General features: G+C 30.0%; 2 protein-coding genes across 6 annotated transcripts; one reads left to right on the plus strand and one right to left on the minus strand.

Annotated features, from left to right (window-relative positions):
- The first annotated feature begins 438 nt into the window (after positions 1 to 438).
- Positions 439 to 2,929, plus strand: LOC123193863 (DNA-directed RNA polymerases II and IV subunit 5A). Of its 5 annotated transcripts, none has more exons than XM_044606933.1 (5): positions 439 to 598; positions 890 to 1,096; positions 1,352 to 1,531; positions 2,019 to 2,132; positions 2,591 to 2,929. In XM_044606933.1, the coding sequence occupies exons 2-5, from the start codon at positions 896 to 898 to the stop codon at positions 2,714 to 2,716; spliced, it is 621 nt and encodes a 206-aa protein (XP_044462868.1). In that variant the 5' UTR covers positions 439 to 598; positions 890 to 895; the 3' UTR covers positions 2,717 to 2,929. The 5 variants fall into 5 exon arrangements, with proteins under 5 accessions (XP_044462868.1, XP_044462873.1, XP_044462869.1 ...); XM_044606934.1 differs by having other exon boundaries at positions 453 to 659; XM_044606935.1 differs by having other exon boundaries at positions 453 to 647.
- Positions 2,930 to 4,722: 1,793 nt separating this feature from the next.
- On the minus strand, positions 4,723 to 9,925 carry LOC123193844 (NADPH:adrenodoxin oxidoreductase, mitochondrial). Its single transcript, XM_044606911.1, has 13 exons — positions 9,727 to 9,925; positions 9,528 to 9,632; positions 9,236 to 9,349; positions 9,082 to 9,135; positions 8,783 to 8,899; positions 7,854 to 7,963; positions 7,701 to 7,774; positions 7,456 to 7,517; positions 7,095 to 7,293; positions 6,476 to 6,536; positions 6,041 to 6,108; positions 5,329 to 5,474; positions 4,723 to 5,153 (listed from the first exon to the last, which is right to left on the minus strand). Exons 1-13 carry the CDS (start codon positions 9,835 to 9,837, stop codon positions 4,920 to 4,922), a joined length of 1,455 nt encoding a protein of 484 aa, XP_044462846.1. The 5' UTR covers positions 9,838 to 9,925; the 3' UTR covers positions 4,723 to 4,919.
- Between the last annotated feature and the right edge of the window lie 6,066 nt (positions 9,926 to 15,991).

The following is a 15,991-nucleotide window of genomic DNA, read 5'->3' on the forward strand; positions in this document are numbered from 1 at the left end:
GCTCGAGTTCAGCCTTGAAAAAAAACTTTGCTCAAATTCATTAAGCCAATATTAAAAATAGTTTGAGTTCAATTTGAATAAAAATAATATGGTTTGAGTTTGACTCAAATTTACAGCTCAAATTCATAGCTCGAATATATTATTCAAATTCATTGTTTGAATTCGTGGTTAATTAACAAAATGATTTCTTTTAACAATTATTTAATATAATTCAAATCAATTTACAAGCCAAGTTTAAATCAAATCAAACCATATATCTAGGGTACAAGTCAAATTAAGCTAAACTCTCTATAACATAAGTTCAATTTAATTTTAAAACGAGTCAAATCTCTTAATTTAAACGTAATTCATATTCAAAATAAATAAATTCGAATCGAATCAAACAGAACTGAACCGACTTTCGAGCCCATACCAGTTAGGTTTGGATCCAGCGAATGGCAGAATCAGCGCGGCTTTTGTTTCATTTTAGCCGCCTTTGATAAAGTATAAATAGACTACTGAAGAGCTCAAGAGCAACCGAGGGATCAAGTGTGCTTCCTTTTTCAGGACTTAGGGTTTGGTTTACGGTCACACGCGCAAGCTCCTGCTTTTGCATTGGGTTACCTTCTCTTACTTCTTCCTTCGGCAGTAATTGATCGTTTTATAGGGTTTGAGAGATGGTTGCTATTTACGTTTTTTCTTTTAGAAACTATTATATTTTGTTAGGGCCTGGTTAGATTGACGGGGATTTTTTATTTTATTTGCTGAACTCTTATGCGTAAAAGTGAATAGCTCTAATTTATTTATATGTGGAAACTTGATTATGTTTTTATTCAGTAGTGGTAGAATGACAATGCGTTAAAGATTGAATCATTTGATTCATTACTTCAAATTTGATACCTATTACCAGTGAAAGATGACTCTGTCGGATGAAGAAATCAAAAGGCTTTTCAGAATCAGGAAGACAGTGATGCAGATGCTGAAGGATCGGGGTTATTTTGTTGGAGATTTTGAAATTAACATGACCAAAGAGCAGTTCCTCTCGAAATATGGTGAAAACATGAAAAGGGAGGACCTGGTTATCAATAAAGCAATGCGAAACAATAGCTCTGATCAGGTATACATTTGATTGTTAGCATAAGTATTGTATTTTTCATGGGTATTGTGACTTTAGACTGCTCCTGTTGTTTTTTTTTTTTGTTGTCATTTAGTTTTCCAATGCTTATCTGATTATAAATTTTTGTTCGATTTTGGTCTTATAGGTCAATTTGTAAAAATATATGATTGCATTGACTTCGTGGACAGGGTACCCAAGCTTTGTTATCTGCTTTTCTTTTTTGTTTTATCCTTATCGGTTTTCCTTGTGCCCCAGATTTATGTTTTCTTTCCCGACGAACAAAAAGTTGGCGTTAAGACAATGAAGACCTATACCAATCGTATGAAATCAGAGAATGTGTTCAGAGCTATATTGGTGGTTCAACAGAACTTGACCCCCTTTGCACGAACATGTATAAATGAGATCTCTGCAAAATTCCAGTTAGAAGTTTTCCAGGTAAAATTAGTTGCTTCTGCATTATTTGGCTAGTGGTTTCATTTGATGAATTAATTATATTAATGATTATTTGTATATATGTGGTCCATTGTAGTAGTAGTACCTAAAGATTTCTGTTGAAAAAATGTTTATCGTTTACTTCACTGAAGACTTTGGTTTATTCCATGGATTGATAGTCGTAAATCATGGGATTTTCAATACCCGTGATCAATCCTTCGTACTACATAAGAGTTCAAATGACTTAAAGCATAGACATCAATTGGTTTCCAAAATGTTGCTTTTGATGAAGTACCCGTGAGTTACACAAAAAGGTTTTCTCATATCTTTCTTTCTTCTTTTTGATAATTTTCAAGAGTGATTTTACTCAAAGGTTTTCTCATTTTTCATTTTTTGATCTTCACTTGTTGTAAGAGTAATGCATTATGTTCTGTATTGTGAAGGATGATGTTAAACTTTTTTTTTTAATTTTGTTGCTTAATTTATAAAGGAGGCAGAGCTTTTAGTCAACATCAAAGAACATGTGCTTGTTCCTGAGCATCAGGTGCTTACTAATGAAGAGAAGAAAACATTGCTGAAGAGGTACACAGTGAAGGAAACACAAGTAAGTTTTGACAATCTAGATATCTTGTTTAAAACACACTTTGTTTGATCTATGGTGCCATTACTAACGTGCTCATAGGAAGTTTTGCCTTGAGAGTCCTGAGCCTGGCTTGCATAGAAGTTTTGCCTTTTGGCTTATATAATTGTAATTGTAGTTTTCTCAATGACTTGGTTAATGATCTATGATTAATTTACTCTTTGAGAGTCCTGAGCCCGGCTTGCACAGAAGTTTTACCTTTTGGCTTAAATATCTGGTTGACTTCTCCTTGTTGGGAGCATCTTAAATTAGATACTGCATAATGTGTTCTTAATTTTGTGAACTACCATAATGAGCTATTATTACTAGAGGTCCAGGTGTGAAATTTTGTAGTACATGCATTATATACAGACAGCTCAATTTGGTTTTATTTATTCCTGATATTCTACTGTTCCTATTCTCCTGGGGTGGTTGGAGCTCAGTTGCCGCGCATTCAAGTGACTGATCCAATTGCAAGATACTATGGGCTGAAGCGTGGACAAGTTGTGAAGATTAGCCGGCCAAGTGAGACTGCTGGCCGATATATCACCTATCGATATGTTGTATAATTTTTTGTTTATTAGGTGTAGTAATTACTTAAATTTAGCATCAAATACTAGACTTGAACTGAAGTTCTTTTATCATGGCTTGCCTCAAAATGCAAAGCAAAACTGTTGAGTTTTGGACCTTAAGACAACCTGCCAAATCTAATGTCGGTAGAAGGAAAGGAATGGCAATTACAGTTTTGGTGTCATTTTCATAATTGAATAGTTTGAACGTTATATTTGAGTATTGTGGTATCTTCTATTAATTGTTGCAAGAGTTGGAATTTTCAGCTTTTAATTTATTGACTAATTAGCACTTTAACTGACTTGACCAAAAGACCGTGTTTGCCATTGAAAATTATGTGGGTGGCACAAGACTGATGTGCCTAAAGCAAACAAACTATTTTTACAGCCATGGTCAACCAGCAATAATAATACATTAAAAAGAAAAGATCAAGAACTTAGACTAGGAAAGTGACTTGGATGCTCATTTATAACGTTCTCTCTTCAAAGAGAACTGAGACTAGGAACTCCCCTTTTCTACCATACACAGGAATGTTGTAACACCAAAAGAAAAGATCAAGAACTTAGACTAGGAAAGTGACATGAATGCTCATTTATAACGTTCTCTCTTCAAAGAGAACAAAGACTGCGAACTCCCCTCTCCTACCATACACAAGAATGTTGTGACACCATAGCTCTCTCCTATACAAAAGCAATAAAACATATCAAGCTATCTACAATCGAAGACTCTCAGATTGATCGACTAATCATTTTATTAACTGGTGAAGGCATTCCTTTGATCGATCGGTAGAAGACAAAGCTCTGAGATGGTCAAGGAAAGGAGTGTTTGAAGTGTGAGAGAGTGGAGCTAACTCCGTTTTTTATATAGCAAAGTTGAGGGAACCAATAGAAATCAATCCTACTCGTTGAATATCATTCTCAAACACAAGTAGACTATCTTGTGAAATGAACAATGTTCATCCAATCACCTTTCATGGAAAAGTTAAATGACCAGATTATACACTATTTAAAATTTATGGAGTTATAGTTACGTTAACTAAGACATTCTGTCAATACGATTTTTTAACCTTCAATGTGATAATCATCAAAAGAAGTTTTTAAAGTCTTTCTTACACTCTAAGAACTATCATTATCGTATAGTATTCTCTTATCCACAAGATATCTTTCTAAAAAATATCATTTTAAGGAAATTGGTTTAAGTAATTGTAACTAGTGACTAACCACATGACAATTTGTCAAAGATCAGTGACTAGTGATTAGTTATAAGATCATCCTTTATCTATTACACATTGATAGACATAGATAAACTTTTTATCCTATAACAAGAAGAATACATTTACTTAGTAATAGATCTCTACAAAATCTTCAAAAGAGATTATCCTATTCTTTTCTGTAACAAGGGATTTTTCCAATTTGGATAATTTGATAATTATAAGTATTCCCTTTCAGTTTAATTAGAATATAAAAAAAAAATTCTCAAAATCATATTTGAGTTAAGAATCTTCAAATATTCCTATTTACATGTAACCTCTCATCTAAAATTTTATAAATAAATTTTAAAAAAATTCCTATTTGCACGTAACATCTCCAAAATCTTACAAATATAAAAACTACTACGAGTAGAGGAGGCCCTAAATACACACACATATACTCTGATTCATCATTATTGTATAACTTGGTTGTTGATGAGAAATCTCATCTATAGCTACAACACCAACTCAAAGTGTCTCATATTGTTGGGTTACAACAGCAGAGCCTGCGATGCCGATGGGTATCAAAATAAATTATTCGTTTTCTACTTAGAACAGGCTAAATTCTTGAGTTGACCCTGCAGGAAGATGGAGCTAAAGGAACTTTATCATAAACAATGGCACTAGTACTGAGACAAATTCCAAATCCTATATTTCACCAAAGCATTAATTATTAAATTCCAACATATTTCCCCACTGTTTCACCTTCATCTTTAAAAATTATATTTATACAAACAAATTTACCTACCATCTCAGTAATGTAACATTATCATGATTAAAAATAAATTATACAAACTGAAGTAAATAATAAGCCAATTATGACATCAGTGTTAAAAATTGAATGAAATCTCACTTGTTTTACATTCCATCCTCTTGTGCCAGAAACAAAAGTTTTTCACCATTCAAAATAAATAAATTGAAGGAAACTGTAATATTCTTGTCCAGGTTTTGATTTATGTTGTGGCTGCTTTTAGCAGCTCTTCCCATGATGTTAATTTCTCCCGCAGTTTGTTACTCAAACCCCCCAGCCTCTTCTCCAAGGAATCGATCTTTTCCCAACCGCTGTATTGTATAGGGGTAACATTTTTACTATCCAGTAAATGCAGGAGTCCCTCTCTTCCAGGTTTCGGCAAACTGTCTTCGGATGATAATGTTCCATTTTCAAGGTCTTCTAAAATGCTAGCTACCTACCATCTCAGTAATGGAGTCATAAAACAGGTCAACACCACATGTAAACTAATGCAAAAGTTTAACTCTAGCATAGATTGCTTGCAGTGAGATATTCAAACAGAACTACTGATGAAGGCATTCCTTATCTCTTATATTAAAGCGCACAATTTTTTCTCAAGATGTAAGACTTACAGTTTCCTCAGCACAGTAGAGGTTTGTAGCAATAATCCCAGTTGGTCCTCTCTTCAACCACCCACAAACATACAAGCCATTTTCAATCTGTGTAGGAACTCCTGAATCATCACTTAAAACTCGACCTTTGACATTAGGAACCACACCTGAAAAAGATGCCATGAAAATTGAGATGGGTCTCATAAAAAGTATGTGATTCGGTTTCAATATTCAGCATGCACCACATACATTAGAAAAATGTGTGAAAATGTTTTTTGGCAGATGGCTTTTGAGATGGGTCTCATAAAAAGTAAGTATGTATGTATTCTTCTGCACTGAATACATACATACATACTTGTATGTATACAGGTACGTATATGAAAAACTCAAAAGTTTTAGAAACTCAAGAGACACAATAATACAACCATCGCTTCAAGAATACAAGCAAGGTTTCCAACCTAAAAAATCCCAATCATGATTTCCCACACTGATTAAACTCAGAAAACTTTCAGAAAGGATATCACTTAAAGAGTTGAGCACAAATTAGTTATACATCATAATGTCATTAAGTTTTTTAATCATTTTGTAGTATGTCTGTTGAAATTTAAAATAAATAAGTGATTTGGGATATACATAAATGTCTCATAGTTTCTCTAGCCGTAAGATGATTTACAAGCAATGAGCAGGAAATGATAATAATGCCACAAGACAATGTCACAATTATCCTTTTTACCTCTGCAATGATCAAAGGGTAGACCATTTACTGGTACTGATTTGTAACCAATGCTCTTTAGCACCATCCTACCAACAAGAAGGACAATTTCCATCAATACTAAATCAAAGTCACTTGAATTCAAGAAAGCAAACTGAACAAAACATTAGCCCTCTAGTTCCTCTTTTTCATTGATCGCTCAGTTCCTCATTGATGCAGAGACAAGGATCAAGGCATCAACAGGTAAACTTATTAGTTCCAAAACTCAAAAGAATTTGCCTCTCCGATCAAGTTATGGGGCATAATCAGGACATATTCAAATAAGATAGATAAATAAAATAAAAATATTCATGAATAGTTGCATGAAGGCTCCTATAAAGAGTCAGCTAAAAGACCAAAAACTTGATAGTAGAAATATATATGAATTGAGAAAACTTGCTATCTAGAAAATATTACCCGCAGTCAATATCTTCAAATTCTCCAGTACCCACTGCAACCTGTTTTCCAGGGCCAACAGCTACAAATTGAAGCTAAATAAGACAAAGTGATTCTTTGTATTTATATATCAACTCATAAGTCAAATCATTGCTTTTTTTTTTTTTAACCTTCTCATAAACAGTGCAAATTTTCATGACACTTGACAAAACCCACTCATTAATACCCATGGCACTTAAAGAAATAGATAGCTACCAAAATTTAAAGCATGGTCAATGAGATGACCAATCAATTTAGGTTTGCAACTTGCAAGTCATTAGCATCCAACAATCTGAGGCATGAGAAACCAACAAAAGCTACATGGAGACAAATAGACAAAATGTAAAAAGAGAAATACCTCATAAAACCATTTTCCCAAAGTCCATATTTTAAAAAACACTTGACTAAGCTTCCTCATTACTCATAACACTTAAAAATTAAAAGAAATAACTTTATTCTTAAATTTAGCACAAGGTCACTCTGATGATTAATCTACTTCTGTTTGCATCTTGCAATTCATGAGCATCCAGCAATCTAAGACATGAGAAACAAACAGAAGCTACATGAAGACTAATAGACAAACATGTATAGTAAGAAACACCTTTTAGAACTGTCCTCTCAAAGTGCACACCCGACACATGGCCACTGCTTTTTTCTGATTCAAGAAAACAATCAGGTTTGTGGAAGAAAACAAAGTGAAGTTCACGTTGACCTGAGCTAGATTGGGAAGAAGCTGAAGCAGCAGCCTTAGAGAGCAATTCATATACTCTCCTCTGAATTCGACTGTTTTTCATCTCTTCCTTTGCCAAAATACAATATCAAGATACAAAGAACATCAAAAGAGGAAAAAAAAAAGTGGCAAACCCCAAAATATTTATTAAGTTTTCTCTTTCACAGAAAAGCAAATATTTGATTTTTCATGTGAGAAAGGTACACAGAAAACATTAAGGATTAAAATATACCTCATCTGCGGGGGTTTTGACCAAATCAGCTTCCTTTATGTTAACAAACAAATTTTTAATGCCTGCAAGAAGATTGTATATTTCTGTAAGTTCCGTGATTATAAAAGGATTTCATACCACAGCAGGCACAATATTCTGAATGCAGTTAAATACAAATAAAAATTAAAAAACCATGGACACGGAAAAAGTCAAGATGTAAATAAAGCAGTTAATATTAGTGGAAAAGGCTGGATGTTAAGAATTACCAAGTAATTCACGGAGCTCTTTAGCGGTACAAGCTGCTTGGACTGGTCCACGTCTGCCAACCAGATAGACTTTCCTGTAATTACACTCATATCAGTAAAGACAGAAGAGAGAAAGGAATTTCAAGAACTAACAGATAACGATGGAAAAGAAACCTGATAGAGCTCTCCTCCAGAGCATTCAAAGCATGGCTAGCAATATCAGTTGTTGCCAGTTCTTCAATTGGTCGTAGGAGAATACGAGCAACATCAAGAGCTACATTTCCCTGGAATGTATTTTCAAGTCATTCCCACTGGACATATCATTAGTTTGCAGTTTCTCACAAGAGTTGCAGAGCATATGAAGTGGTAATCTCATGGGATGAATTAAGGTTCCATTTTGGTGTTCTTACTATATAAGAATTAGTTGCCAATTAATCTACTAGGTCTCTATGCCCAACGGACTAGCTTAATTATTCAGTTTTCTTGCCATGGAAGCAAGAGGTCTAAGGATCACATCCCCTCAATTGGATCCATTTAATTTAAATTTGTGCATGAGGAAGGGTTGAGAGGGGTGGATTGTGTAGTGAAATTAAAAGAAAGTCTATTAGGTCTCCAATAAGCATAATACTGAAAAATCTTACAACAACTAACAAGCAAGGTCTGGCAAAAGACCACATTTAATATTTCCTAAGTTACTAGAATTCTGAATTTGTTGGTACGATTTAAACCTAAGACCTCACCAACCACACTCCAGCTGAGATCAATGCAATTGATGTCACACTGTCCTTCCTTTTTCAGTAAAATTTGAACCTGTACCTATTCTGTCCACCCCTATACCACTTGACTAAAGTTCAAATGGAGCCACAAGTTAACTCACATATAAATAATTGTATTTGGATTTTACAGATATGTTCCTTACTAATCAATTCCTCAACCAGCTGCTAACTTCCAAGATGCCTCTTAAATTTGGAACTGTGCCTTATTTAATCAAGATTCATAAATGATTTTAGATTCTACAAATTGCATACCCTCTGATAGAAAGTGTCATTCAAAAATGGAAGAATCCAGTGATCAACCTGGTTTCACACTAATCTATAGAATACCTGACCAAGAATAACAGCTGTATCAGTGCTCTTCAAGTCAGGATTCAGGTTTTTACAATCTGGGTGTGCATTATACCACCAAACAAATTCTCTAGCTGAGTGTATTCCAAACAGATCCTACAAAAAATTCAACACAGGAAAATTTGAACAATCTTAATTTCAACTCCATTTGAAAAATTCATAATCATATAATTTGAAATATGAAATGAATGATTTTGTGGACAACAATATGGATGTTGAGCACCATTATACTAAAAAAGCAAGTCTAACAACACTTTTTAGGCATTAGATATACATACTTCTCCTGGTATACCCAAAACTCTATCACTTTCAGCACCATAAGCAAGAACAACCTGTTCAAATTCCAGCTAAAATTGAGAAAATTCAAAATGAAAAGACTAGAAGGAAAATGCTGTTACCAGAAAAACAACACATTTAAGGTGGGTATTTTACCACATGGTAGAGCTCACGGAGCTCTGAGAGAGAAATGGAAGAACCAAGAGAGACATTCCCAAAGAATGAGCACCGTTCATGTTGTGCCACTCGAGAAAACTGGTTAATCACAATCTGTTGCAATTTTTCTGCTAAACTAAGCTCAATAAAGACAATTACACCGAAAAAAGAGAACCATTTTTTTTTTTTAAATTGTCCCAGGTAAATCACGTATATCAATTATGCCACAAACACAATCTGATTCAAGCTGCTGTAATTCAGAATAAATGGAAGCAAAAATGAAGTAACTCACCTTTGTTTCCGGATGATCAGGTGCTACACCAGAGCGTACTAATCCAAATGGTGTTGGCAATCGATCAATGATGTCAACTTGCGCTTCCTGGTGCGCCTTTAATGTCTAATATTTTTCAAAGCCTCATAAATCCACCAATAAATAAAGAAAGATAGAAAATTAAAAGAAAAAAAAAATCATTCATCCCAGCCTACGTTACCCTTTCAGCTGTATAGAAGCCGGCTGGTCCGCTGCCAACTATGCAGACTCGCAGGGGATGATTTAAGAGAGTTGCAAAGCTTCTTGACAAAAATGTTCTTGCTTGATACATGGCGGATTTATTTTATTTTATTTTCAATAACCACAAAGACAGAGATTTGGGATGATGACTGTTAGGGTTTTTATTTGAAATTTTGGAGAGTTGAGTTCGTTGTTGGGAAAATAGATGGTTGATGGGCTATTCAGGCCGGAATTACTAAAATGGGCCGACCTTCCAATAATTGCTACCATGACATCCAAAGAAACGAGGGATAGTCTTAAGAATTAAACTATACATATAAAATTAATTTATTCATATAAATTGTGATGATAATTTATGATTGGATAATATGATTATTTATTTTTTATTAGATAATTTATTTATATAGATATTATTATAATATACACTTTAAAGTCATAACTATGTATATTTATTATTAATTTATAAATAATATTTTTCAAAAGCTTAGAAACTTTAAATGGTTCGACCAGTTGAAACAACTATAAAACATTCAAAAACATGATAGGGTTAGGCCGTGGTTGGGCCCCTATTTTTGGCACAGCCCGCAGGAATACTTTTACAGATCTTATGAGGCCCATGGGTCATATCAAGGGCTTGATTCGATGTACTAAAAAAAAAATTTTTTTGTCCAAAACTCATGAAAGTGATTAAAATAATTATATATAAAAATTATTAAAATATTTTATTAAGAATAATATAATTGTTATGTAAAATAACATTGTCAGAAACAAAAAATATGATAAGTTAGAGAAATTAAATCAATAATGAAATAAAATAATATAATCTTTTCAACTTGAATGGCCAAAAAATTTCAATTTATTGATCTGAAATGCTTAATTAACATAATTTAATTAATAAAAGATTAAAATTTATCAAAATGAATTATCAATAAATTGTATTTATATTGACACTATCTTGTGGCAATGCTAAGCATCCAATCAATGTACATGATTTGATTCATATGCCTAGTAAAAGTAATCAATTAATTAAAAAGAAATTTAAATAATTACAAGCAAAAATACCTAATAAATACCCCCTAGGAGGTCGTTTTAGTAATAAAAGAAAATGTTATATATATAAAAAATAAATATACATTTAAGTTTTCTTTTAGGGTAGATCAAAATCATACTTTTTATTTACCTGATTTAATGATTATGAGATCTGTTATTAGATTTAAAATTAGTAGCAATCCGGTTTAAGTAGGGGTTTTTGTTTAGAAAATAAATAAATAAATAATAAAATTATACATATATATTTTTTAATATATAAATAAATATATAGATGATATAGAATCATATAATTGAGCGATTTTATATTAATGATAAAATAACATCCGATTACATTATAGCATATTATATGTTCTGTCTTTTAACAAATACGTCAACGTATAGATTCATATATGATACAACTTATTTAATATTCATGACAGGTGTATCATATTGTATCTTTTTGTCAATCAAAATAAACTATATAATACATAGATAATATATAACATATCTATGTCAGAGTTGAGAGATTTGACATGATTGATTAAACATGTCATGTTTGAGTTAAAAAAAATTATATTACTGTTATCTTGATAAGATATGATTATAGCGCGTCAATCCGATTTATCACCATGTTTGAAATTATAATTATATGATTATTTTTTTATGTAATTTTTTGTTGTCATGAAATGGGATGTGATGTCATAATTGACGTGAGGATGACGTCAATTAGGAGTGGGTCCAAGGTTGATTTTTTAAGCATGAAATACGTTGGCCCACAACACTAGGCCTAACCAATATACTCCAAAAACTTATGAAAACCCTACATTGAAAGCCTACTAACCTCTCACTTTCTCTTATAACTTGACTTTGAAGTGATAAAATAAATTCAAACTTTACCGTTTAAGTAATAAATGGGAAAATTTTATATATAAAAAATATAAATTTAAGTTTTTTTAATGATTTATTAAAATTAAAATTAAAATTTATTTAATTTAATAATTATAAAATTAGTTATTTAATTTAAAATTTATTTTATTTAATATAATTAATTTCGATCTTATACGATAGTTCGGTTTTGGCAGATTCTTTGTGAAAATAATAATAATAATAATAATAATAATAATAAATTGTTAGTTGCATTTTAGTTTGCTAAAAAATCCTCTAGTATCTACCAAATTGAATGTCCCTTCCGGTTGCCATGTGAGCCTCACTGAATTTTGATTTTTTTAACATGCTTGATTTTACAACACACGTGTTATACCCATGTGGGCCACTAACCCATCTCGTCCGCTAGTGTTTTGGACAAGACCTGGGCCATAAAGTTCGTTTTAACTTTAAGGCTGTCAGTCATGTGATCTGTCATGTGAGGTATTTTTCGTCTCTATAGTAAGAAAAACATTCTTCCACATTCATCCTGTGCATCTTAAATTAGCACAGTGATCACCGGTTAATATTACGTTGTACACAGTTTGAAACAAATAGGTTTGGTTGCAGATAGGGGAGTGTACAATTTGATTTGAATTATAAAATTAAATCTAATGGTTTAAAAATCATAATTTGATTTAATTTAATTGGTGAAATAGTTTAATTTTAATTAATAATTTTTTAAAAATAGTTTTTAAAAATCATAAATCTTATTTTTAAAATACATATATATTATTATATTTAATAAAATTTTGTAATAAATAATTAGATGCATAATTATTTTTTTATATTTATTTTGTTTTCTTATAAGTATGTGTATTTCATATTTATTTTATATGATTATATTATATTTAAAAAATTATAATTTTATTAATTCTATTAAATAATATATATTTAAAAATAAATAATTTTAAGAATAGTATTATATACGTAACTTTATGTGTAAACAATAATATGTTATTATATAATAAAATAATTAAAAATTAAAAATAAAATAATATTTAATCATATTATATATCTAATTTAATTTAGAAGAGTTTTTATTTTTTAATTTAATTTAAAAGAAAGTGTATTAAATCGAATCGTACGGAAAAGATATGAAGAAGACAGTGATGTAATGGGATTTAAATTATCATAATGAGATGATCAAGTTAAAGAAACTATATTGGTAAAGTGGGAAAACATAAATAATTAAAAATGATAATAATAATAATAAAAATAATGAAGGTGGAAATGGATATAAAAAGACAAAAGAATAAGAGAGTAGGATTGTTGGGATCAGTATTTAAATTGGAATTATGCAATTATTTCATTCTGAGAATGATTGATGCCTTTTGTTTATTTTATAATCTACTCTACTCTACTCTACTTGGATCCTCAGATCCTTAACGATTTTTAAATTTTATAATGAATTTCATTACCTAATCTATTGCTATTATTAATTAGGCAATAGATTAAGTAAAATTTTTAATTAATAAAGTTTAAAATTTTAAATATTTATTTATTATTTAATTTTGTTATTAATATAAAAAGTAAAAATTATATTTAAAAAATAAAAACTTATTAATTTTTTTAATTTAATTCGCGCAAACGTAAGGACTCCACCTTCGATGGGAATAAGTCTTTTGCCGTTGCAATTAATATATTCTGAGTAATTTCAATGAAACAAAACATGTTGGAAAAGATTGATTACGGATGGATATATGCTTCAAAATGCGTGCACGCTAAGCCATCATTATGCTACGTGTCGTGTCTTAGAGGGGACTCCACTTCATTTTCTGCTTTTATTTTTATAACTTATCCATTCATCATGTTTGTTACAATTTTATATATAAATTGATTTATTTAATATTAAAATAAATTTAATTCATTGTTATATATATATATATATATATATATATATTTAAATAGATAATTTGAACTTAGTTTTATATTTAGTTTAATAAGATGGTTTAATAGTTTAATCTAATTTAATTACAAAAATAACTTTCAAATAAATAAATTAAAATTAATTTAATTAATGATTGACAAGTTAATTGATTAGATCAATTGATTTGATCCAACTTTTAAAATCATATGTTAAATTTAAATAATGTATGCGTGTTTTGGATATAATATTTAATTCGCTTCTTTACTATAGCTGTATATCCAACATTTAATCCTAGTTTTACACGTGTTCAAAATATAACCAATTAACCTTTTTTTTTTCCCGGGATCACATTTAACACTGTTCTCAATAATATAATTGAAAATTTTATATAAAATCGGTTATTATTGTGATGGTAAGGGCCATTTTTCATCTTCATATTCACTGTAATATAAATATAATAGTAAAATTATATATACATATTTTTTAATATAGAATTATATATTATATTATAATTTAGTAATTTTAAATTAAAAATAAAATATTATTTAATCATATAATGATACATCATTTAATTGTTTCATCAAATATCTAACATTAGAGCTACAACCATCACACCAGACGAGTCAATATTTTATAAGTTTGGTAGAAGTTTAAATCCAGACATTTTTCTTATAAATTATAATACTCTACCAATTTTATTAACCTTTAAAAAGTGTTTAGTTGAAGTTTTATAAAGATTATTCTGATATTCTATTTTTTATTATTTATATTACCTTGTTTGGTTTATAAGTAATAAAAGATTTCAATAATAATTTATTATCAATAATAATGTGACAAATAATATAAGATATAATTTACTAATCATCTCTATCTTAATTATTAAAATATTATCAGATACTCTTAAATTTTATTATAACTATATATTTAATTATTAATTTTTTAAAATAAAAATACTCTAATTTTTAATAAATACAATAAACAATATAAAAAATATTTTAAAATAATAATATTTAAATTTATTTAAATAAAATAATATATTAATATCTTCCAATCATTTCTAACCAAACGTAATTTTAATTACCTTTGAATTAACCCAATGTTTCGACTATTCGGTTTGAAAGGAGAATATTCTTTTGTCACAATTTTTTTTTTTCAACCATATATAGAACTACGTGCCCATCAATTTTAGGCAAATTTCAACGCTGTGGAAATTACAGCAGGCTGGAGGGGCCAATACGAGTGAACCTCACATTGTTATCATGTGACATGTGCTGCCCACACGCATTTTACTTCGTTTGATGTAAAACATCAATTGCCTTCTTATAGCATTAGTTTTTAACAAGGAATATGATTTTTATCTCTAAATTAAACTCTTGATATAATTTTCTTAATAGTTAGGAGACTAATTATTGTATTTTAAATTTTTTTATTTAATATAATTGAATCAATTAGTAAAAACAATTTAATTAAAATAAAATTTTCTCATTAAAGAAAAATGGTTTTAAGGTTTCGTAAAAGCCGTCTCAAGATTATTTCGAGGAATAATAGATTAACTCTAGGCATGATTACTTAATATTATATATTAGGCCAAAAGACTTATTCCCACCCAAGGCTTATTGCATCCCTGAACTTTCATCTATTAAATTTTGAAAATATAAATACTCATTTATTTATTAATTTTTGTTATTACTATCAAAGATAAAATCGTCATTTATAGATTTTATTTAAAGAGAAAAAAATTATCTCTTTTTCTTATCTTAATATTAAAAACTAATAATTTGTATTTTTTAAGTTTAAAAATTGACTCTCTACCCTTTCTCGCAAGTTTAGAGTTTCAATTTTTCATATTTTTCTCGTTTACAATTATCCCACAACCTTTTGAAAGATTTTAGTTTCACTCTCCCTTCAATTTTCACTTTCAAATCGTCATTAACATACTCTTTTCTCTATCTTTGACATCTGAAATCGAGCCGCTAAGACACCCCTTTCATCTTCTTCCTATTTCTCTTCAATTCAATGCAAAACTTGGTCTAAATCACATGAACTCTCTCGGACCCTTGATATTATATATTAAGCAAATGATAACGACTCCCATGAAAAAGATAACACCAAAATTTACACAAGCTTTGATGGATAATATTCGAGTACAAGGAACCGACATATCAAGTCTCAAGATTTTCAGCCTTGATTATAATTATAATCATAATTAATTAAACTGATTTTGATTGTTAATCAAGAAAGCTATATTTACTTGCCCAAGTGTCAGCATCGTATTATTTAATTAATACTTTTCAACAAAAGACGAAATTAATTGACTCAAATTGACGATAATTGTCAGATTTATTAACTAATTAATATTAATTAGAATTAAATAAAAAGAGAGAGAAGAATAAAAGAGGAGAAGGTAAGGACAAGCAAGAGA

The sequence above is a fragment of the Mangifera indica genome, chromosome 13 (genome assembly GCF_011075055.1).
Source record: "Mangifera indica cultivar Alphonso chromosome 13, CATAS_Mindica_2.1, whole genome shotgun sequence".
Taxonomy (NCBI): domain Eukaryota; kingdom Viridiplantae; phylum Streptophyta; class Magnoliopsida; order Sapindales; family Anacardiaceae; genus Mangifera; species Mangifera indica.